The sequence below is a fragment of the Nannospalax galili genome, unplaced genomic scaffold (genome assembly GCF_000622305.1).
Source record: "Nannospalax galili isolate Female #2095 unplaced genomic scaffold, S.galili_v1.0 scaffold302, whole genome shotgun sequence".
Lineage (NCBI taxonomy): Eukaryota > Metazoa > Chordata > Mammalia > Rodentia > Spalacidae > Nannospalax > Nannospalax galili.
The window spans coordinates 918,983-942,397 of NW_008350120.1; the positions used below are offsets into that span (position 1 = coordinate 918,983).

The following is a 23,415-nucleotide window of genomic DNA, read 5'->3' on the forward strand; positions in this document are numbered from 1 at the left end:
CCTTCCACTGAACTGCTGCACTCACAGCCCTCCTAGCCCCCGCCCTCGCCCCGCCCCTCGCCCCATATTAGCCCCGCCCTATCACGTACAGCCCCGCCCACAGTTCGCCCTGCCTCCCGCGCACCTAGTCCTCGCCCCGCCCCCACACTAGCCCCGCCCACAGAGCGCCCAGCTTCCTTCCGGCTCCAGTCGACAGTAGCCCCGCCCCCTGTTGGCCCCGCCCACGCCTGCAATCTATGGTTGTTTTCGTCCTAGCTCCGCCCCCATCTTGGCCCGCCCACAGGGCGCCCGGCTTCCTTCCTCCCCGGCCCTCTCCGACCCCGGTCTCCCAATAGCCCATCCCCTCCCAGGAAGCCCCGCCCACCATGCCTTCCGGGGCGGAGCCTGGAGGGGGTGGGGCCAGCGTTACCCGGAATGAAAACAAACGGCGGTGCCGCATCCGGGCACTCAGTTGGTCGCAGCGGCCGGGGTGCTGTCGCAGGTGAGGCAACTGTGGCGTCCCAGCCTGGGCTTCGCTGCGTGGCGGTCGGGTCCCGCCGCGGCGAGGGCGGCTGTGGCGGAGTCGGCGGTGCGCAGCGCCGGGCCGGGCCCCTGTGGGCGGCGGTTCCCAAGGCCTGGCGCTGTGGCTGGAGGACCGAGCAGGTCTGCGGCCAAGGCGGCCTCCGAGGCTACCCCGCGGGCGGTGAGCTCTGCCTGTCACTCCCCGGAGCGGGCGACCTGGACCCCCGCAGGCCCAGCTGGGCTCTCCCCAGTGAGAAGCGCGAGTGTGCCCAGATCCGGGCGACCTCCGCGAACGCGGCTCACGCAGCTGCTTCCCCAGGGGACGTGTGGGGCGTGTGTCGCTCCGAGTGCTGGCTGAAGGTTGACGGGGTTGATCCATATCGGAAGGGAAAATGACTTTTTTTTTTTTTTTCTTTTTTGAGACAGGGTCTCCCTGTAGCCCCAGCTGTCCTGGAACTCGCTATGTAGACCAGGCTGGCCTTGAACTCACTGAGATCCGCCTGCCTCTGCCTCCCGAGTGCTGGGATTAAAGGCGTGCGCCAGTGCCCGGCTGGGAAAGTGACATTTTAAACGTTCCACTTTCGGTTTGGAGCTGTGGTGTGGATGGGTTGCGTCTTTTCCGCGTTGTGATGTATGACGTACCTGAAACTTTGAGCTCTCCGGTTAAAATCGAAAACGGACGTATTAAAATTTCTTCCTTTTGACTTGATTTAGCACGTTTGCTTGATTTGTCGTTCTGTTGTGTAGGACTGAAGTCTTGTAAGTTTCGAGACTGCTTTCATTTTTTTCAACGTTAAATCATACGTGGTGTAGGGTTGTGATGATCCTTGCTCCTTTTGTCTGAAGGTGGCTTGGTTACCGTCTTGAAGGCTGTGTTCTCGGCCTTCAAACAGCTGGAGTCTGGTAAATCATCCCTTCCACCCTCTCTGGGAGGTAGCTGTATTTTTCTCAGAATTTCTGTGTCTGTGGTTAAGTAACCTGTGTTTGAAGCGTGAATGTTCCTAGGTGCTCATATATGTGTTTTGCCATGGAAAGGAGTTGTGAATGACTGAAAGCATGTAACTGTTCATTCCATACCCTCATCCTTATGACTCTAGACTTGAGCTAGATTTGAGCTTTGTTTTATTATTTATTTATTTATTATTTTTGGTCTTTTTGAGACAGGGTCTCCCTGTAGCCCCAGCTGACCTGGAACTTGCTATGTACACCAGGCTGGCCTCAAATTCACAGAGATCCACCTGCCTCTGCCTCCCAAGTGCTGGGATTAAAGGTGTGTGCCACCACGCCTGGCACTGAGCTTTGTTTTAAATGCATGGTTATGGAATCAGGCATGGTGGTACATGCCTTTAATCTGAGCACTCACTAGGGAGGTAGAGGCAGATGGAGCTCTGTTAGAGTGAGGCCAGTCTGGTCTACATAGTACATAGTGAGCTCCAGGCCAGCTGGGGCTACAGGGAGGGGAAAAAAAAAAAGAAAAGGATATACTTAAGTCACCACACCTGGCTTCAAAATCAAGTGGATTGTGTTTAGGAGATGGAGCGTATTACCCCTCAATATAATAAAAAAAAATACGCTATATTCATATATTTTTTTTCCCTACTCTGATTTTGGTGGTGGTGGTGGTGTGTGTGTGGTGTAGTGTTTTGTTTTGGCTTTTTGAGACCAGGTCTCCCAGTAGCCCCAGCTGGCCTAGAACTTGCTATATAGACCAGGCTGGCTGGCTTACAGAGATCCACCTGCCTCTGTCTCTGGAGTACTGGGATTAAAGGCAGCACTATCACACCACTCTCTGGAATTCATCTTCTTTAATGAGAAGTGAATAGCTCCCTGCTTTTCCTCACCACTCCTCTGATTTGGCAAACCTTAAAGCACTTCATTACACATGCTGGCTGCCACAGCCTCATCCTTTAATGGCTCGCTAATATGGGATGCCACCATAGCTCTCTCTGTGGCTTGGGCTGCTTCGAAAGAAGTTACCCAGGGCGTGGTGGCGCATGCCTTTAATCCCAGCACTTGGGAGGCAGAGACAGGCGGATCTCTGTGAGTTCAAGGCCGGCTTGGTCTACATAGTGAGTTCCAGAACACTTGGGGCTACAGGGAGACCCTGTCTCAAAAAAAAAAAAAAGTTACATACTGAAGACAAGCAGCAAGGGATAGATACAAAGTGCAGAGTCTTGTGTTGTAGGCAGAAGTCCTATTGGCCAGGTGTTTCACATACCTAGGGCCTGGGGTTTCTCAGCTGTAAAATGATCCAGCCACTGTTGGGTTGAATAGTAGGTATAGATGTGCTGTTGTACTGTCAAAAATATCAAATGAGGGGCTGGAGAGATGGCTCAGCGTTTAAGAGCACTGACTGCTCTTGCAGAGGACCTGGGTTTGATTCCCAGCACCCACATGGTGGCTACGAACCGTCCTTAACTCCAGTTCCAGGGGAATCCGAAGCCCTCTTCTGACCTGCACGGCGTTGCAGGACACGGGTGTACTCACATACATGCAGGCATGTATAAAAATAATAAAATATTTTTTAAAATATCAAATGAGCCAGGCATGGTAGTGCACGCACACCTTTAATTCCAGCACTCCGGAGGCAGCAGCAGGTGAATCTCTGTGAGACCCAGGCCAGCCTGGGATGTTCTACAAATCGAGTTACAGGCCAGCTGGGTCTACGTAGTGAGACCTGTCTCAAAAAAACAAAACAAAAAACCATGTGAGCCAGGTGTGGTGGCTAACCACCCTAGTAATTAAGCATAAAGAAAAATTAGTTTGAACTGTGAACTAGCAATAATAAATGTCTGTATATATGAACTTCTAAATTTTTTTTTAATTTTATGTGTGTGCATGTATTGCCTGCATGTAGGTAAGTGCACCCGTGTCCTGCAATGCCTGCGGAGGTCAGAAGGGGCTGTCGGATCCCCTGGAACTGGAGTTACAGACAGTTGTTAGCTGCCATGTGGGTGCTGGGATTCGAACCCAGGTCTTCTGCAAGAACCACCAGTGTTCTTAACCGCTGAGCCATCTCTCCAGCTCCACACTTCTCACATTAAAGAGCTTACAGCACTAGAATAGCTCACTTATTTTCTTATTTGCACCAAGGTCTTACTCTGTAGCCAGGCTGACCTAGAGCTCAGTGGCCATCCTCCTGCCTCAGCCTCCTTTGTGCCTGGATTAAGGACCAGAGTGGTTAGCCTTTTGAGAGAAACTAGCCAGAGTATGAGAGGATTGACAAGCTGTATATTGAGTTGCTTGAAGAGGCTGATAATGTAAAAGGACTGTCTTCTCTTTTCTCTTTGAGAATAATGTGGGTTAAGAAATAGCTTGGGGCCAGAGGTGAGTGGAGCACTTTACTCCGGTATAATGCCCTGGTTTGATCCCTAGAAATGCAGTCCCCTTCTTTCAGAAGAAACAGGAAAATGTACCCATCCTTGCTACATATTAGCAACGTTGAGATGGACACTGTATCATATGTCAGTTATGAGTGGATACAGAGTAAATGCAGTTTTAGAAGACTGGAGCTAGCTAAAACCATCCTAGCTTAGGTTAACTGGAAAAGAGAGGTGGAGGGGACCTCTACTTCTCTGCAAAGTACCTCAACACTTTGGGTAAGGGATAAAGTGTTTTAAAATGTGATGTAGGTTTTATTGATTACAGTTTTACTTTCAAGGATGGCGCAGAAGAAATATCTTCAAGCAAAATTGACCCAGTTTCTAAGGGAAGACAGGATTCAACTTTGGAAACCTCCATATACCAATGAAAATAAAGAAGTTGGTTTGGCTTTGAAGGTATTTCTCTTTTAACCTGTAAATCATTAGTAATATTATAAATCTCCTTAGTAAATAAGATTCTGAAGTCACCAAAAATTTCCAGGCACAGCTATGCAAATGTTACCTGATTTCCCAGGTAACATTTTTTGTATTATCTTTTCCTAATAATAATGAAGTACTTGAAGCAAATTAATTTATAAAGAGAAAAGAGTCCGGCAGTCTTGGCTCAGGAGTTGAGCCAGTAAACTGAAAACAGGATGTGGCCAGTAGGGATCCCATAAACCCCTTTTAGGCCTTGCCCCTAAAACCTAAGGACACTCCCATCATCTAAAGGTTATATACCAGCTGCTAGAGCCTCTGGGAAACATCAAACTTTGGCAGGCATGTACTGTTTTATTTTATTTACTTTATTTTATTTATTTTAAAGACAGTCTTACTATGTAGCTCTGCCTAGCCTGGATCTCACAGATCTCCCTCCTGCCTCTCCAGCTCTGGGTTTAAAGGTATGAACCACCAGACCTAACTGCATATGCTGTTTTTGATATCTTTTGAATTTGCTTGCTCTGGTTTCTTGACTTGCAAACTAGTGAGACCTGATAAGAAAGGTATTTGAGCCAGGCTTGGTTGCTCCTACATGCCTTTACAGGTGGATCTCTATGAGATCAAGGCCTGTCTGGTCTACATGGGGAGTTCCAGAATAGCTGGGGCCATAGGGAGACCCTGTCTCAAAAAGACTTAAAAAAAAAAAAGTTTGACGCTTTCTATGACACCCTCCAGCCTTAGAGAGGGGAAAGGGGCGGAGCTTGGCTTTGCTCACCTGTGACCAGTGAGTTAGTCAGTCTTGCCAAGTAGCCTGTCTCCATAAAAATCTGTAAATGATGGGCTCTTGAACTTCCAACTCTGAACCCCCAGTAGCTGGGAGGAGGGGTACTCTGTAGGCAGGGGCTCCTCCACCCAAGTCCCCTGCGGGCCTCACATTGTCCCTAAGATTTCTGTGATCCTTTGTATCCTTTGTAGGAAACTAGAGTTGCAGAACTTGTCTTGAGTTCTGTGTCATTAAAGTAAATTTTCAAATCTGGAAGGGGGATGGTGGGAGCCCTGGACTTTGTAGCCAGTTACACAGAGGTGAGGGTAACCTGGAGACTGCATGCTTGGCACCTGGTGCCTGGTATGAGGAGGGTGTTCTATGGGACCGCACCATTGGATCAGGGAATATACCACTGACTGGGTAGCTAGTGTCAAGGGTAGGTTAAACTGTTGGCTACTCAGTTGATGTCAGAATGGCCTGGTACCAGGTGAGAAAAATACTCTCTCTAGGTAATTGTGTGCAGTTAGATAACATTTGTGAGTGGCCTGGCTGCTGTTGGCTTACATGCTATTTTTATAGCAAGGTTTTTTTTCTTTTCTTTTGCTTGTTTGAGACACAGGGTCTTACTGGGTATCCTGAAACTCACAGAGATCCCCCTACCTCTGCCTCCCAAGTGCTGTGATCAAAGATGTGTGCCACTGTGCCTGTTTTCTTTTTTTTTTTTCCTACTTGAAACAGGATCTCACTATGTAGTCCTGGCTGGCCTGGAACCTAGAACTCTCAGCGTAGACCAGGCTGGCCTGAAATTCATAGAGATCTGCCTGCCTCTGCCTTGCAAGTTCTGGCATTAAAGTGTGCACCACCATGCCTGTCTGCACACACTAGTTTTTTATTTACTCTTTTCCTTCTTGTCACCATGGTCCTCCTTTCTGCCCGGTCCTGCCCTCTCCCAGTGTTACTGGTATTATAAGAACAAACTGTTCCCAAAGTCTCGCCTCTACTGAGGCGTCCCTGATACCAAGATCTGCATCTTTGACCTGAGACTTTCTGAAGAAGGCAAAAACGTGGATGCATTCCCACTCTGTGGCCACATGGTGTCAGATGAGTTTGAGTGGCTCTCCAAAGCCCTGGAGGCCACCTGTATTTGTGCCAGCAAGTACATGGTAGGGAGCTGTGGCAGGATGGCTTCATCTTCACATGAGGCTCCCTTTCCACACCTGCATTAACAAGATGCCCTGTGCTGGGGCTGATAGGCCCCAGTAGGTATGTGGGTATCTTTGGGAAGCTCTAGGGTACAGTGGCCAGAGTACACACTAGCCTCGTTGTCATGTCCACTGCACCAAGCTAAGAATAAGGAACATGTGATTGAAACCGTACATCAAGCCACATTCAAATTCTCTGGCCACCAGAAGATCTACATCTCCAAGATGCTGTGGGTCACATGTGTCTTCAGTCATGGTCCCCTGGACAGGTGACCAGCTCTGCACTCCTGAGGACCCATACTGTTCTGAATCCCAACCCTCTGTCATGCTCAACAATAATCTCATATCCAATCTGCCTGAAAACAAAAATGTGTGTGTGTGTTTGTGTGTGTGTATACATGTACAAATGGCCAGCAGCATACATGTGGGGATCAGAGGGCATCTTGCAGGAGTTGGCTCTTTCCTACCATCACGTGGTTCCCAGGAATCAAACTTGGGTTATCGGGCTTAGCAGCAAGGCCTTTACCCAATAAGCCATCTCACCAGCCCTACTTTACTACTTTTTTTTGGTCTTTTTTTTTTTGAGACAGGGTCTCCCTGTAGCCCCAGCTGACCTGGAACTCACTATGTAGACCAGACTGGCCTTGAATTCACAGAGATCCATCCGCCTCTGCCTCCCAAGTGCTGGGATTAAAGGCATGCGCCACCACGCCTGGCTGATGAGCTATTTTTACTATTTATAGGTGTGTTCATTTTTTCCTGGATCCTCTCTGGGAGCCATGATTGATTTAGTACAGTAGGGGACCCCCACTTGGAGCTGCTGCCCCAAGTCCTTCATGCTGTTTGTTTTAGCCTCAGTCCTCTATTGAGCTGCATTTCTTATTTTTTTTTCCTCATAGGACCTTGCTAAGAAGTACTCTGACAGGCTAGAATGCTGTGAAACTGAAGTGGAAAAGGTAATAGAGGAAATCCGTTGCAAAGCAATTGAGCGTGGAACCGGCAATGAAAACTACAAGACAACTGGGATGGCTACAATCGAGGTGTTTCTACCTCCAAGACTAAGAAAAGTGAGTGATCCTCAAGTTTACAGAGACCCACTGTGACATGACCAGATCAGCTGTCTTGTAAAGCCACAAGCAAGCGTTTGTAGGGTCTCCACACGCTGGATGGTGGTGTTGCAGACTTATCCCGGCACAGTTGCAGGGTCAGTTGTGCTTATTCTTGTTCTGTTAGTCACAGAAGCCGGGCATGATGGTGCACACAGTCATCTCAGCACTTGGAAGGCAGAGGCAGGAGGATCAGGAGGTCAAGATCATCCTCAACAACATAGCAAGTTCAAGGCCATCCCAGGCTATATGAGAATCTGCTTGAAAAGCAAAACTATGTCACATGGGCTGGTGAGAAGGCTCAATGGATAAAGGTGCTTGCCACTAAACCCAGTGACCCGAGTTCAGTCCCAGAACCTACATGATAGGAGAGAACTAACTCCCACGAGCTGTCTTCTGACTTCCACACATGGCACTGTGGTATACACACAAGAAATAACTGTAATTTTAAAAATTAAGACTACTGTAGCTGGGCATGGTGGTACACACCTTTAATTCCAACACTCTTGAGGCAGAGACAAAATTCTGTGAGTTCAAGGCTAGCCTGATTTACATAGCAAGTTCTAGACCAGCCTGGGCTTACACAGTGAGTCCTTGTCTCAAAATGAATAGGTGAAAGGCCATGTACTGGATGATCCTGTTTATGTGCTCTCTGAAACAGGCTAATATGCAGATAGAAAATCAATGAATAGTTGCGGGGCTGGGGAGAAAAGAGCAGGTGTGGGGGTATTGGGCAGGGTGCTTATTTGAGGGATGATGAGTGGACATGGTCTGAAATTTGATTGTAATGATCGTTGGCCATGTGATAGACTACCTGGTGTCCCCAAAGGACATTTGCATCATCCTGTCAAGGCTGCACTGGACTGTGTTCAGTAGGCTTCTCCACAGGCACCATTTTGGTCTTTTAATCAGAAACCCAAGTTTATACCCTCTGATAACACCCTCAGAATTTCATACCCAGGGCAGCAGCTCTCTAGAGTGTCATGCTCAGGTACATTTTATATTGTCTCATTTTGCAATAGGATAAGAAAAGCTTGTTGGAGACCCGCTTGCACGTCACTGGCCGAGACTTGAGGTCTAAGTGAGTATCTGTGAGAGCTATCCAGCTGCACCACCTCTTACAGGGGCTCATTGGATCCTTGCTGGTCAGCCTGTAAGCCATCCTCCTTTAATAGAGAAAGAGAAACCTGGGGGTGGAGAGGGAGGTCCATGTTGGGCTCACACCCTAGTGAGAGGGAACCCGGGTCTTGAGACCTGCCCATAGGCTCTGCTTTGATTTAATGTAGTATTGGGACAGGTAAAACTTGGGACACGCCACAGAGGAGGTTTTCTTGAGTGAGTGGTTGGGGAATGGTAGCAGGGGCTGCCTTGTACAGAATGTGTCACATGATTGGCATTCCATTCCTTACTGCACTGATGGTGGCTGTGACCCAGGGAAGGCCAGCCAACCCCAGTGTTTCTTCAGCTGATCTGTCTCATTTCTTTGGCTTCTATCAGGGCAGCTAGGGAATCAGCAACCATTCATTCATTACCCACAAGTAGACAGTGCTATAGGACAACCCCAGCTAGAGGGTCACCAAGGGAACCCCAGAAGATATGGGGTGGATTTCTGATATGTAGCTTAGGCTTTCCTACTCAGGTGGCTAGTCTGTAGTCCTGCTTTATGAGGTAAAAAGGGTAAGACAGTTTTAGAAAAGGCATGTCCTTGCATAATTTCACAAAGTGTAGTGAGCCAGCTTTATTGTTAAGTGGTGTTTACCAGTTGGTAAGTGGAAAGCCAGAGTGTTTCTGAATAGAAAGATTTAAGATGGCTATCATGATCAAAGTCTTCATGATGGATAATGAAGAACAAATTTGCTCTTCTACAGCCTACACTGTGTTTGTTTTATAGAATAGCTGAAACTTTTGGATTTCAAGAAAATTACATCAAGATCGTCATAAATAAGAAACAGCTTCAACTAGGTATGTCTTGGCAAAGAATGCAGAATTTTCTCAGCGTGTAGAAATAGTGACTTTCTGGTTTGTTTGTTTGTTTTTTCCCCTTGCTTTTTCTCTATTCAAAACTTCCTGGCTTTGTTGCATTTATAATCCAAGTCAATTGTTTTAGGAGCTTACCAAAATAAAAATATAAAGCAGAAAACAGCATTCCAGTAACTGCTCACTGCCTGCTCAGTGCCAGTGGGGGAAATTCTCACTGCAATCACAAAATGTCCCAGAATGGAAGTCTGTGATGAGGGAAGGATGGGGTTGCTGGAAGTTCTCTCCGTGGGAAGACAGCTGATACAGGGAACAGAGGGAATGCAGTGGGAGAGGCCCAAACAGACAGGCCACCATGAAGCATCCTGCTAACAGCTGGAGAAGCTGAGCTGGCATCTGAGTGCCAGGTGGAGGGCTTCCTGAGAGTGGGGGAGGGCAGCCAGCAGCAGTCCTCAGCCAGGGGAAATTCTACTGTTCTGGGCATGGTTGACGTCAAGTTTTGGTTACACTTAGAGGCAGGGAGAGGTGGTGCTCCTGTCATTTAGTGAGTCAAGGCCAGAGACCTAATGAAGGGGAGACAGTCCACAGACAACCCCATATCACATCTGTCAGGTTGTGAGGGTTGCTGTCAGGAAGCTTGTGTGGATGAGTCTTGAGTGGCGCTTGTTCTTGGGGAATGGATGCTGCAGAGGGGCCCATGAGCATTGTGGCTTCCAGACCCCTGCCCGTGACCTGAGGGATTCGTGAGTGGAGCTGTGGAGGCATTATCCCTGCAGCAGTTCAGAAATCTGATGGACTTCCAGGGTCCCTGAAGCCTGGAGAATTGAGATGAACATTTCTAAGCTGATGGAGCACAGCCCCTCACAGTCTACCCTCTGTCCCTTCAGCACCATCTTCAATGGTTTCCCTTGTGTATTTCACGTTACAGTTACCTCTATCATTTTTAAAAATATCTTTGTTTTACATGCATGAGTGTTTTGCCTGCATGTATGTAAGTGCATCCTGTGTGTGATGCCTGAAGAGGTCAGAAGAGAGCATCAGATCTCCTGGACCTGAATTTACAAACAGTTGTTACCTGCCATGTGGGTGCTGGGAACTAAACCCTGGTCCTCTGCAAGAGCAGCCAGTGCTCTTAACCCCTGAGCAGTCTCTCTAGCCCTACAGCTGCCTTTTTACTGACATCCTGTCACTATGATCTTTTTGTCCCTTATTTGAGCAGAAGCCCTTGATTTTGATGCTATTGGATCCATTGCCTTGTGTTTTGTTTGTTGAAATTCTTTTCTGATCACAAGACCACAAGGGGAATCTTCACTTGTGTATTAGTGTTGGCCTTTGTCTCTAAATACTAAGGAGCAGCCTGATTCTCCTTCAGGTGTCACCTGATGAGCAGCTAGTACGTGGCTCTCTCAGGAGGGCTCTGTTCTTTCCCGCTTCTGTGGGTTTCTCCTTCCTGTGGTTTTGTTGGAATCTCCATTCGGGCTGGGGAGATGGCTCAGTGGCAAAGTGGTTGCTGCTCAAGCATGAGGATCTGTAGCATTTGCACATACAGGGCGTGTGGCATGCGTCTGTGATCCCAGCACAGTGAGGCTGAGCCAGGCAGATCTCTGGGCTTGCTGCCCAGCCAGTCTAGCTGAAACAGTAAGCTCCAGGTTCAGGGAGAGACACTTTCTCAAAAATACAGGAGGTGGGGCTGCACAGACAACTCAGCAATCAAGAGCACTGGCTGCTCTTGCAGAGGACCTGGACTCGGTTCCCAGCACCCACATGGCAGCTTAAAACCAGTTCTATAACTCCAGTTCCAGGGGCTCCAACCGCCTCTTCTTGTCTCTGGGCATTGCATGTACATAGTGCACTTACTTACATGCAGGCAAAGCACTCATACATGTAAAATTTTAAAATAATTAAGTGGAGGGCCTGGAAAGATGGCTCAGCAGTTAAGAGCACTGGCTACTCTTGCAGAAGACCTGTATTCAGTTCCCAGTACCCACTTGGTAGCTAACAACTGTTGGTAACCCCAGTTCTGTGGGATCCAACACCCTCTTCTGGTCTTTGTGGGTTTGCACACATGTGGTACACCTATCACAAACACTCATACACATAAAAAATAAGAACAAAGTGGAGAAATAAAGATATAATGTGTGGGGCTTCACACACACAACCCCCCATGCACTGCCCCCACATGCACACATTCATAACCCCCTACACACAGTCTAGTCAGGTGACTTCCCCTCTTGCTATTTCTTCAACTGATTTTTTTCAGCCAGATCTTGTTTTATTTAAATGTTAGACTGGCTGTCAGGTTTCTAAAAGGAAGCCCTGCCTGGTGACTTACGCTTGCAATCCCAGTACTTTAGGAAGCTGAGACAGGAGGATTACTATTGAGTTTTGAGCTGGTCTTGAGTTATATAGTGAGTTCTAGGCCAGTTCGGGCTACAGAATGAGATTGCCTTAAAAAGTAAATAAAAATGGAACTGAGCATGGTGGTACAAAGTCTTTAATCTCAGCACTCAGGAGGCAGAGGCAGGCAGATCTCTATGAGGCCAGCTGGGGCTAGAAGGAGACCCTGTGCCACCATGCCTGGTTGTGCTTATGTGCATCTTTGACAGCATTTTGATTAGGTTTGCAAGTTGCATTTGGCTAATCCTCTCATTGGCTGGCTACTTTCCTTTGTTCTGTTCCACTGGTTTCTGCCCTCGTCCTCTTATTTCCACTCACTATGTGAGGAAACCGAGACATGGACGCTCAGAAGGGTGCGAAGGCAGGTGCCACAGCCTCTGCTTTTCACTTCACGGTCAGAGCAGGCCCCTTAGTTGCTATTGTGCCGGGGCCTCCTGGCTGCTGTCCTAGTGTGGATTTGTTTTCTCAGTTAGAAGGTGCGAGAGTTGGCCTGGTTTACCTGCTTGGTTTCTTTTGTGCTTCCTGGCACAGCTTTCAGATGTTTGTTGTTTCATTTGGGTTAGGGTTGAAGAGAAAATCGAAAGGGCGACTTTAGTTGGTTCTGGTTTCACTAGCTGAATTTAAGGCCATGTAACAGTAACATAGTTACACAACCAACTTTAAACCCATTCTTAGCTGTTTTGCAAGTGTAGAATTCAGGTTTAAGAATTCTGTTTACTGGGAGATGCGCATGCCCCCAGAACCCACATGGTTGGAGAGAACTGACTTCTGGAAGTTATCCTCTGACCTACACACACACACATACACACACACAATAAATAAAATATAATAAAAGAAAATTTGTTTACCGTAGGAAATGGACTATTGCCCAGGAAGTTTATGTGATAAGCAGTTCTGCTGTTTCCAGGGAAAAGCCTTGAAGAGCAAGGAGTGACGCACAACGTGAAGGCAATGGTGCTCGAGCTGAAGCAGTCTGAAGAGGACGTGAGGAAAAACTTCCAGGTAGAAGAGGAGGAACAGAATGAGGCGGAACTGAAGGAAAAACAGATTCAGAGGACCAAGAGGGGACTGGAGATCCTGGCAGAGAGAGGTACTCAGAGCTGTGCTCAGCACGTCCCTCAGATCTGTAGAGGCAGCTCACAGATGAGCCCTCATCTTCGGTGGAGCACCTGCCCTCCCCCCAAGTCTAGCATTGTCACTGTCCCTGCTTTGGTACCCTGAATTAATGGGGCTCCTTTGGCTTTGTCGCAGCTGAGATGGTGGTGGATCCGGAAACTATGCCTTACTTAGACATCGCCAACCAGACAGGCAGGTCCATCAGAATTCCCCCATCGGAAAGAAAAGTAAGTGCTAGGGGCACGGGCAGCTCTGGGATTATTGTGGGAACAGAAGGGGTTTTGCTAGATTGTTGGAGTAGGCCCCGTAGCTGCTTAGAATGAAGTGCTCTAGGCATCAAGTTAATTTTAGGGGTCTTGTTTTGTTTTGGAGGTATATTTAAAAGACAGTTTGGTGTGGACTTCACTATTTGAATTATTCTGTTTAAAATTAAGAATTAAGAGACTGGAGAGATGGCTCAGTGGGTGAAAGGCTCCTGTTACTAAGCCTGAGGACCTGAGTTCTGTCCTTGAACCAACATGGTGGAAAGAGAGAACTGACTCCCAGAAGTTGTCCTCTGACCTCTGCACATGCCCCATGGAACACACATGCCCACACGTGTCTTTTTGTCTTTTTGAAGCACGGTCTCCCTGTAGCCCCAGATGTCCTGGAACTCACTATGTAGACCAGGCTGGCCTTGAACTCACAGAGCTCCATCTGCCTCTGCTTCCCAAGTGCTGGGACTACAGGCATGCACCACCACGCCCGGCAACTAAATGTAATTTTTAAAATTAAAAAAAAATCAAGAAATAAAATTGAGGTTTGAAAGCTGGACATGGTGATGCATACCTGTAATCCCAGGCAGGAGAATCAAGGCCAGCCTTGGCTACATAGCAAATTCAAGGCCAACCTGGGATACATGAAACCTCCTCTCTCAAAAACAACAATAATAAAATAAGTGTAAGAAATTGAAACTTTTAGAAAAGTTTTATTTTTATGTATGAGTGTATTGCCTGCATATGTGTAAGTGTACCTGTGTTGTGCAATGCCCACAGAGGTCAGAAGAAGGCATTGGAGCCCCTGGAACTGGAGTTAGGATAGTTGTAAGCCACCATATGGGTACTAGGACTTGAACCCAGGTCCCTTGTAAGAGCAGCCAGGGCTCTTAACTGCTGAACCATCTCTCCAGCCCCAAGACATTGAAGCTTAATACAAAATTTTGTGGGGGGAGGGGGAGGAACTTTGTGGATTGATTTTTTTTTTTTTTTTTTAATCTCTGGCTTGTAGTTTTTTAAAAATATTAGTGATTGCCGGGCGTGGTAGTGCATGCCTTTAATCCCAGCACTTGGGAGGCAGAGGTAGGCAGATCTCTATGAGTTCAAGGACAGCCTAGTCTACATAGTGAGTTCCAGGACAGCTAGTGCTACAAGGAGACCCTGTCTCAAAAAGACAAAAAAAAAAAAAAAATTAGTGATCAAGGCTAGACATGATAGCACACACCTTTAATCCAAGCATGGGGAGACAGAAGCTGATTTCTGAGATGAGGCCAGCCTTGTCTATATAGCAACTTCCAGGCCAGCTGGGGTTACAAGGAGACCCTGTCTCAAAACAAACAAAAAATAGTGACTATTTGCCTACTGTTCTCTTACATGAGTACTGACATCTAGAAATTTTTTTAAATTTTATTATATGTATGAGTGTATTGCCTGTGTGTGTGTGTGTGTGTGTGTGTGTGTGTGTGTGTGTGTGTGTGTAAGTGTACCTGTGTTATGCAGTACCTGATGAGGTCAGAAGAGGGCGTTGGATCCCCTGGAACTGGAATTACAGATGGTTGTTAGCTGCCATGTGGGTGTGGAGAACCAAACCTGGGTCCTCTGCAAGAGCAGCTAGTGCTCTTAACCACTGAGCCATCTCTCTAGTCCCAACATTTAGAACTTTTTGAAAAAAAACTTAAGACTGAGGTATTTAAAAACTCAAATCTGAAATACTTAGTGAACCTCAAAGTTTTGGATCACCTTTGTAAACTTCCTGTTCCTATAACAAGATTCCTGAGATGATTAACCGATGAAGAGAAAAGACTTGTTTTGGCTCACGGTTCTGAGGTTCCAGTTCACGACAGATTGGCCCCAGAGCTCTGGGCCTGTGATGAGGCAGCACAGCAAGGTGGGAGCAAAGGGAAGTGGAGGGCCAGTGAGATGGCTCAGGCAGGGCTCCCTCTGCTGCTTATGGAGGCGATGGATGGGAGACTGAGGCAGTAGGTCACTGGAGCCCCAGAGTTCAAGACCAGTCTAAGGATACCCCATCTCAAAATGAAACTAGAACCATAAAACTGTGTTTTTTACGTATATTTACCATGTAGGTGAGGCCAGCCTCCAACTTGCAATCCTCCTGCCTCAGCTTCCCACGTTTTTCAATGACCAGCCCAATCACCCAACCCTGCAGGTGCTTTTTAGAAAGGCCTCAAGAATTACTGCTGCTAGTCCATGCATGATCTTGTAGAACACAAGAAATACATGCGATGGGCAGACAGCAGAATAGCCTGATAAAACAGGAGTCCACGCTGCTTGTGACTTCAGCCACTCTGAGGAAAGCGTTCAATTTTTTTTTTTTTTTTGGTCTTTTTTGAGGCGGCGTTTCCCTGTAGCCCCAGCTGGCCTAGAACTTGCTATGTAGACCATGCTGGCCTTGAACTCACAGAGATCCACCTGCCCCTGCCTCCCATGTGCTGAGATTAAAGGCATGTGCCACCATACCCAGCTTAATTCATTTTCTTAATTTTGGCTTTTAGATTAAGTTGTGATCTTGTTTTTGTGCCTTTTTTTTTGCCTCTTTTAAAATTAAAGTTAATATGATTTACTTTATTAATGCTGTTATGATTTTGTTTTAAAGTGCTGTTTTTAAAAACCCACATTCTCTCCTAGGCCCTTATGTTAGCTATGGGATATCATGAGAAGGGCAGAGCTTTCCTGAAAAGAAAAGAGTACGGAATAGCCCTGCCTTGCCTTTTGGACGCTGACAGATATTTCTGGTAGGCACTTTTATATTCGGTGGATACTGGTTTTTAAGGGAGCCCTGCCCCCACCACCCTCCTGCTCATAACTTCAGACTCAGATTTTCACCCTCAGTAGTTGCCATGAGTGAGGGATTATGCCACACAGCAGTTTATGATCATTTCCTCCTTTGATCGCTCTGCCTTGTACAGAAAGTCACATCTGTTTTACCACAGTGTGTGGGCTCTGCCCTGTGGCCAGGGCTGTCTCACTGCTTCCTGCCTCTTAACCAATGGTGTCAATAAAGATGATGATAACTCCTGAGTCACTGCTGTACCTGGGGCTGCCAAATGTGACAGGAAACAAACTACTTGGTTCCTTTCTTGTTATTTCCTTGTTTTTAGAATAACCACAATGAGGTTTTCCTTTGTTCTTCTTTTAAAGTATCAATATTAACTTATGAAACCAGGAATGCTTATGCACTCCTGTAATTTCAGTACTTGGGAGGATGAGGCAGGAGGAACACAGGTTCTAGGCCAGCCTGGACTACATCGAAAGACCCTGGGGGAGGGGTGATGTATATGCACATACTTTTTTTCAATGAGTTTTTAACACATCTGATGGGCTTCAGACATCAGTGCTTAGGTTCTTCTTCTGCCCCTGTGTCTTTTTCCCTGCTGCTGGTGGTCTCTGTAGCCTCTGACTGCTAGAGCCCATAGACATTTGAGAGGCTACAGGGATGTCCTCAGTCAAGGAGCCAGCAGTTTCCCAAGGGTCCTGGTTCTTCTTCAGAAATGGTACTTAGAGTGTGATCCAGGCATGTTGGACCCTTGAAGTAGATTCAGTGCTGGGGAGGGGTCGAGAGTGAACAGACTCAGTGTCGACTTTCTGTTTGTTGAATTCCCAGTACAGTCATCTACCCTTCAAGAAGTAAATGCAAATGATTGATAGTTTGCCAGCTTTAATTTATACAAAGAAGAGATTTATTGTCCCAAATGCTTGGGAGGAGTGAGAAGAAAGTCTGAGGTTCAAGGTCCCCTGCCCTGTCCCTTTCTGCTGCCTTGTTGGTTTTGTCTCTTCTGCAAATGTTGGAGGCTGTGGGTCGAGCCCTTAAAATTGAGGTAAAATATCCATAGTTGTTCCTAACTTATTAGAGAAGATTTCAAATGTACAGAAATAGAAACCACTATTTAGTCATGAACTTCCACATGCTCGGAATTTGGCTTGAGCAGTTGTCAAGTTGTCAGCAGTTGGTCCTGATTCCTTTGTATGGGCCTTCTCAACCTTTTAACCCTGGACAAATCCTTGAAATGATTTTCAGATCTCAGAAGACCCCTGAATAAAAATGACCTTATCATTAGTTCATGATATGTCAACATGTTCAGCAAGTAGCAGATATAGTAGCTAAAAATTACATACAAGGGGCTGGAGAACTGGTTCAGCGGTTAAGAGCACTGACTCCTCTTGCAGAGGGCCTGGGTTCGATTCCTAGAACTCACATGGCGGCTATGAACTGTCCTTAACTCCAGTTCCAGGGGAATCCAAAGCCCTCTTCTGACCTCTGCGGCGTTGCATGACACGGGTGCACTCACATACATGTAGGCGATACACTCATACACATAAAAAAATAAAAATAAATTTTTTAAAAATTATATATAATGGCGGTCTGTCTTCTGAATATATGTAGTCAGCTTCCCTTTACTGTCATCACTTTAGAAGCAGGCTTCTTCTGGCTCATGGTTTCAGAAGTTTTCATGATCAGTTTGGCCCCATTGCCTTGGGCCTATGGTGGCACAGTACATCATGGTGGGAGTAGGTGGCTAAGGAGCCTGTGTGGCTAAGGAGCCTGTTCATCTCATGGTGGCTGGAATACCAAGAGAAAGGGACAGACCTGCCTCCATGGTTCCTTGAAGGGTATACCCCCCAATGGCATGGAACCTTCCAGCCAGGCCATACTTAGGCCCAAGACATTCACATGTGGCCTTTGGGGGATGTTCAGGTCAGACTATAGTAGCAGAGAGAGATGCTTTTCTCTGAGGGTCTGTTTGTTCTGGCCAGTATGTCAGTGCAGTTTCTGTGTGATTCCCATCTCCCCAGAGGAGACCAACTGCATTGGGAGCCCTAGTACTGATAGAGGGAACCCTAGTGTTCTTTTTGTTTTCTGCTTTCCCTGAGTAAGCTAGAATTTGTCTTTTTACTGAGCAACTTGATGCATGATGAATCGTTTCTATTTATTTATTTATATGGTGCTGGGAATCGACCCAGGGCCTTGTACATGCTAGGCAGGTGCTCTACCACTGAGCCTCACCCCAGCCCTCTTTGCCTACTTAAAACCGAAAATGGAGTTTTCAACCAACCAAGATAGAAGAACAGGTCTAGATTGACTCTCATCTGAAGGACTGAATAATGTTGTGAAACGTAAGAATCAGCAATGCAGTAGCTCGAGGAGAGCAAAGGCAGGAGAGCCTCAAATCCCTGAGGGGAGGGGAGGCCACGAGGCTGGAGAGTCAGAGGAGAGAGCCTCTGAGGGTTCCTGTTGAGTCTTCACTGAGAGGAGATTAGGACACACATACCGGGAACTTACCCACTGCTGGCCAGGGACCGTTTGAAAGAAGCAGCACTAACAGTCCTCAGTGCCCACAGAGGGTGGGGCACAGCCTGCCCCACTAGCTGATGTGAGAACTTTGTAGTCACAGGGCAGCAGATGGGGCTTTCTGAAGGGTGTTGGCCTCAGTATGAGCCCAGAGGCTGCCGGGGGTCCACCTCACAGAGCTGCAAAGCTTTCTGTGAACAGTAGGCTGAAGTTACTGTTTTCAAGTGACTTTAATGCATCCCTGATAAAGCTTAGTAATTTAGTAACCCCCAAAATAATGTCCAATTAAAAACTAGCAGACGTGCAAAGAAACAAGAAGATAATCCACAAAGAAATAGAGGAAAACCAGTCAACAAGCAGATCCAGAAGTGACACAGAAAGTAGAATTGGTCATCAAGGACCTTGAACAACAGCTGTATTCCGTATGCTCAAGAAGGCAGAGAAGGGCTTGACAAGGCAGGTTAGATGGTGGCATGGGAGATCTGCAGAAAGCCCACATTGAAACTTAGCTAAAATATACATATGGTATGCACAATGAGAACTGTTGGGTGCAGAGTAGACATGGCAGAAGAGAGGCTTGGCAATGTGAAGTAGGGCAGCAGGAAAGCTTCCAGCGTGACACACAGCCAGGGCTGTCAGGGTGTGGCGGTGGGGTGCCAGAGCTGCTAGAGCCTGGGAAGTCGGGCAGCCTGGTGTGTGCACTTGGGCTCCTGGAAAGAGAGGCTGGTGCTCAGCTCAGAGAAATATATGACAAATTAAGGACTGAATTTGTTCCCAGTTTAATGGGAACTATAACCCTCAGAAGAACCTTCACAAAACCTGAGTACAGAAACATGAAAAACAAAAAAATTTTCCAAGGCACAGACAGCCTACTTCTAAAAACTAACAAAACTAAGAATGACTGTCACCAACTTTTCTTGAGAAAAAGATACTTAAGCTTAGCGTACCTTTTTAAAAGTTATTCCCTTTACATATTTTATGTAAGAGTCTTAAACTCACAAGGTGAGCATAAAAATTCTATTGGAGCCAGGTGTGGTGGTGCACGCCTGTAGTCCCAGCACTTGGGAGGCAGAGGCAGGCGGATCTCTGTGAGTTCAAGGCCAGCCTGGTCTACATAGTGAGTTCCAGGACAGCTGGGGCTACAGAGAGACCCTGTCTCAAAAAGACCAAAAAAAATTCTATTGGACTGGAGAGCTGGCTCAGCTGTTAAGAACACTTGGTACACACCTTTAGTCTCAGGACTTGGGAGGCAGAGGCAGGTGGAGCTCTGTGAGATCAAGGCCAGTCTACATAGTGAGTTCCAGGCCAGCTGGGGCTAGGGAGACCCTATCTCAAAGACAAAAAAGGGGGCTGGAGAGATGGCTCCATGGTGAAGAGCACTGGCTGCTCTTGTAGAGTATCTGGGTTCGATTCCCTGCACCCCCATGGCAGCTAACAACCATGGGGACTGCATGACATGGGCACTGCATGACATGGGTGCACTTAAATACATGTAGGCAATACACTCATATACATAAAAATAAATACTTATTCCAGTGCTTGGGAAGCAGAGGCAGGTGGATCTCTGTGAGATCAAGGCCAGCCTGGTCTACATAGTTCCAGGCCAGTTGGGGCTACATGGAGACCCCGTCTCAAAAAAAAAAAAAAAAAAAAAAAAACCAAACAACTTGGTGCTCTTGCAGAAGACCCATTCAGATTCCTGGTTCCCAGCACTGGCGGCTCACAGCACCTGTAACTCCAGTTCCAAGGAATCTAGTGCTACCTTCTGGCCTGCCACCATGCACACTACATGCATGTGGCACACACATGGACAAGCAGGCGCACACATACGCATAAATAAAAGGTAAAAATTTGCCGGGCATGGTGGTGCATGCCTTTAATCCCAGCACTCGGGAGGTAGAGGCAGGCAGATATCTGTGAGTTCAAGGCCAGCCTGGTCTACATAGTTCCAGGACAACTGGGGCTACAGGGAGACCCTGTCTCAAAAAGATCCCCCCCCCAAAAAAAAACCCAAAAATTTAAACAACCAACTTCGTTAAAATTGACTTTAGTGTTTTTATTTTAATGCTTCAACATGAAAATCTGTTGACATTACTGAATACCAAAACTTCTGAAATTGTGAACCAGATCAGTATTATTAAAAATATACTTTAAAACACTGCCAGATTTAAAAAAAAAAAAACCTTTTTCCCCCAGTTAACACGATCAGGTTTGAATGTAGACCTAATAATTTCAAAACTATAATATGCAGATGTTGATTTCTTGTAACAATGTTCTGCTCTAATAGGAGACCTGTGCTTTGATAAATTTTTGGTTTTGTGTTTTTGCTACACATATATTTGATTCTGAATCATATTTGAACACACTGATTTTTATTTTTAGCTGAGATGAGGCTGTTTCTGTCCTTGTTCTTGATGCTTGTTAAGCATGAGAGCTTGTTCCTATGCCTGAGAAATCAAAGTGTATGGCCAGGTGCCCGCTGCACTACTGTGAGTGGCAGGACACTGTTGCTCCAGAAAGATGAACGTATCAGCAGGCAGATGGGGAAGTCTCCCTTGAGTTAAGAGCAGATCTCTACTCAACAAAGCTCTGCCTCTTGTGTAGATCAAAGTCAGGATTTCAGACCAAGCAGATGTAGAGAAAGTGTCCTCTCCCTGGGCGTGCCTGCACCTGTGTGCATGTGTATATAAGGTGTGGTGTATGCGTTGCCACACATCAAAAAGAATAGAAATATTAAAAGGAAAACACACACACTGCTCTAATACATTTTTCTTGCCCCCCCCTTCCCCTGCCCCCAGGAAACCATTTCTTCACAGGATAACAACAAAATCAGATTCCATTTGATTTGCTTGTGCGAGTGAAGCATGTGTTTATGACCAGGACAGGAAGCTTGGGTACCTGTGCAGTCTTATCTAGCAGAAAACTTTGGAAACAGAACCTTAGAAGTTCATCTGTGTGGAATGTGGAGTGCGTGGTTCCCAGTGGCCTCTTGGGATCTAAATTTACGTTGTGCAGTTTAGCATAATCACAACTGAAAGTCCAGATACATAATCCTGGTGTCTGTCTCTGCACTCTTAGGCCAAGCTGACTTTCTGTTCACAGTCTTCACTACTTTCCCTGGCTCAGCCTGCTCCCTAGCCACAAAGTAGACTTTTGCCTGCCCATGGGCCCTCAAAAGTCAGTTGGACATTTGGCCTTGTGTTTTCCCCAACTGTGTCCCCCAGCTGGAGAGTGACTGGACACAATGTCTTTGTCAGAGCTGTCATCAACTGAGTGTTTTTGGAAGTTTGGAATTTGGGGGTGTCTTTAAAGCCATACCTTTCAGCCTTTCCCACACATTAGAATCACCCAGGGAGTTTTTAGGAATACAACATCCAGGCCCCAGCTCAGAGAGCTCTGTTAGTGTTGTTCTTGCTGGGGTCCCAGCATCAGTATCTCCATCCTCCCCTCAAAGAAAAAAGACTTCTGGTGTCTTGGTGATAGTAACTTATGGCCGGGGCTGGAAGACAGTGTTAAAGCTTGATCCCTATGCTCTGGGCCAGGTGCCACGAGACTGTTTATCTCATTCAAAGGATTCAGGTGATAAACACAGATCCCATCAGTCAGTCCTAGAAAACATACCAAAACTTGAAAGCTCTCCGGTGACCCCCGCAGGGCCTGGGGGGCCGTGCCTCAGCTCTGCAGTGACTTCCTTCTCCTTGCAGTGAGTGCAAAGAGCTGCTGGACACAGTGGACAACTACGCAGTGCTCCAGCTGGACATCGTGTGGTGCTACTTTCGCCTGGAACAGCTGGAATGCCTCGATGATGCAGAGAAAAAGCTGAACTTGGCCCAGAAGTGCTTTAAAAATTGTTACGGGGAAAATCACCAGAGACTGGTCCACATAAAAGTATGTCACTGTGGCTTGTTTTCTGAGCCCATTTCTGGGATGTGTCTGCTCCTGTTCAGATATGGAAGCTGCTGCCAGAGGTGATTTATCTGGACAGCTGTGTGTAATGTGCTTGGTAAACCAGAAGTTTAGCAAAGCTGGCTTCCCTTTTTTTTTGTTCGCTTTGAGATGGTCTCATATAGCAAGGTTGGTTGGCTTTGAACTCTGGATCCTCCTGCCACAGCCTCCTGAGTGCTGAGATTGCAGGTGTGCAACACCATGTCCAGTTTAGTCTGGCTGTTTCTTTGGTGTTTTTTAAGCCAGAGGAACACAGTTTACTAGTCATAGATTTTTACTCCCAATTATGCCGACCATGAGAGAGCCTGTGACTTATGTTCAGTAGCATCCTGGGTATCTGAAGACAAGTGTCCTGACCCCAGTTCTCCCCATGTGAAAGGTGGGCACTGTGCTTGGGAGTCTTCCTTGAGGTTGGCAGTGGCAGTGCTGGGGACATTTGTGCTGTCATTTTGCTCCTGTGGAGACATGCAAATTATGGCTGTGAGCTCTGTCCTCTAATTAGAAATAAGAGTTTTATCATTTCTCCCAATACCTTCAGGGAAATTGTGGGAAAGAGAAGGTGTTGTTTTTAAGACTCTACTTGCTTCAGGGGATCCGAAACTATCACAGTGGAAACGGAGAGGAGGCTCGGGAGTATCTCAACAAGGTAAGAAAGGCAGGTAGAACCATCCTCACCTGTTGCCTCTAGTTTTTGTCAGCTCTATAAGCTCAGGGGGCAGAGAACCTTGCATCTCTCTCCCCTTTTCCCTCTTCCTAACATACATCATAGACTCTTGTGTTGAGGGTACCAGCAAGGTGCTGTAATAGACACTTCAAAATAAGGATTTTAATTGGCTAAAGTTTCTGCCCTGATCTAGTGTCTAGAGGTGAGCAGGCCAGGCCAGGGGAGCAGCTCAGTCCAAGTTGTTCCTGCTGGTGCCTCTGCAACCAGCAGAGGGGGCCAGAGCATCAGAACTGACCTTTATATAAAGTGTGGACAGGAAGTAGAGGCCATCCTGTGACTACATGCTATTGGCATAGCCTTGACCCCCTCCGCCCCC

The 23,415-nt window shown here is 46.8% G+C and overlaps 2 protein-coding genes across 4 annotated transcripts in view; one reads left to right on the forward strand and one right to left on the reverse strand.

Annotated features, from left to right (window-relative positions):
* Positions 1–353: 353 nt before the first annotated feature.
* Nub1 (negative regulator of ubiquitin like proteins 1) overlaps positions 354–23,415 on the forward strand; it is a 29,127-nt gene continuing 6,065 nt past the window's right edge. For 2 of the 3 annotated variants that reach the window (XM_008847242.3, XM_008847245.3), the window contains exons 1-10: positions 354–481; positions 4,163–4,280; positions 7,172–7,339; positions 8,401–8,459; positions 9,270–9,340; positions 12,660–12,842; positions 13,004–13,095; positions 15,769–15,875; positions 22,135–22,318; positions 22,914–23,021. In XM_008847242.3, the coding sequence (XP_008845464.2) occupies positions 366–481; positions 4,163–4,280; positions 7,172–7,339; positions 8,401–8,459; positions 9,270–9,340; positions 12,660–12,842; positions 13,004–13,095; positions 15,769–15,875; positions 22,135–22,318; positions 22,914–23,021 (1,206 nt within the window). In that variant the 5' untranslated portion in view covers positions 354–365. Of the gene's footprint in view, positions 482–518; positions 683–4,162; positions 4,281–7,171; positions 7,340–8,400; positions 8,460–9,269; positions 9,341–12,659; positions 12,843–13,003; positions 13,096–15,768; positions 15,876–22,134; positions 22,319–22,913; positions 23,022–23,415 lie in introns of those variants that run through there. The other variant, XM_008847244.3, reaches the window with a different exon arrangement.
* Wdr86 (WD repeat domain 86) overlaps positions 22,328–23,415 on the reverse strand; it is a 35,070-nt gene continuing 33,982 nt past the window's right edge. Inside the window, exon 6 of the mRNA XM_017801710.2 lies at positions 22,328–22,830. Within this exon, the coding sequence (XP_017657199.1) occupies positions 22,660–22,830 (171 nt within the window). The 3' untranslated portion in view covers positions 22,328–22,659. The remainder of the gene's footprint in view (positions 22,831–23,415) is intronic.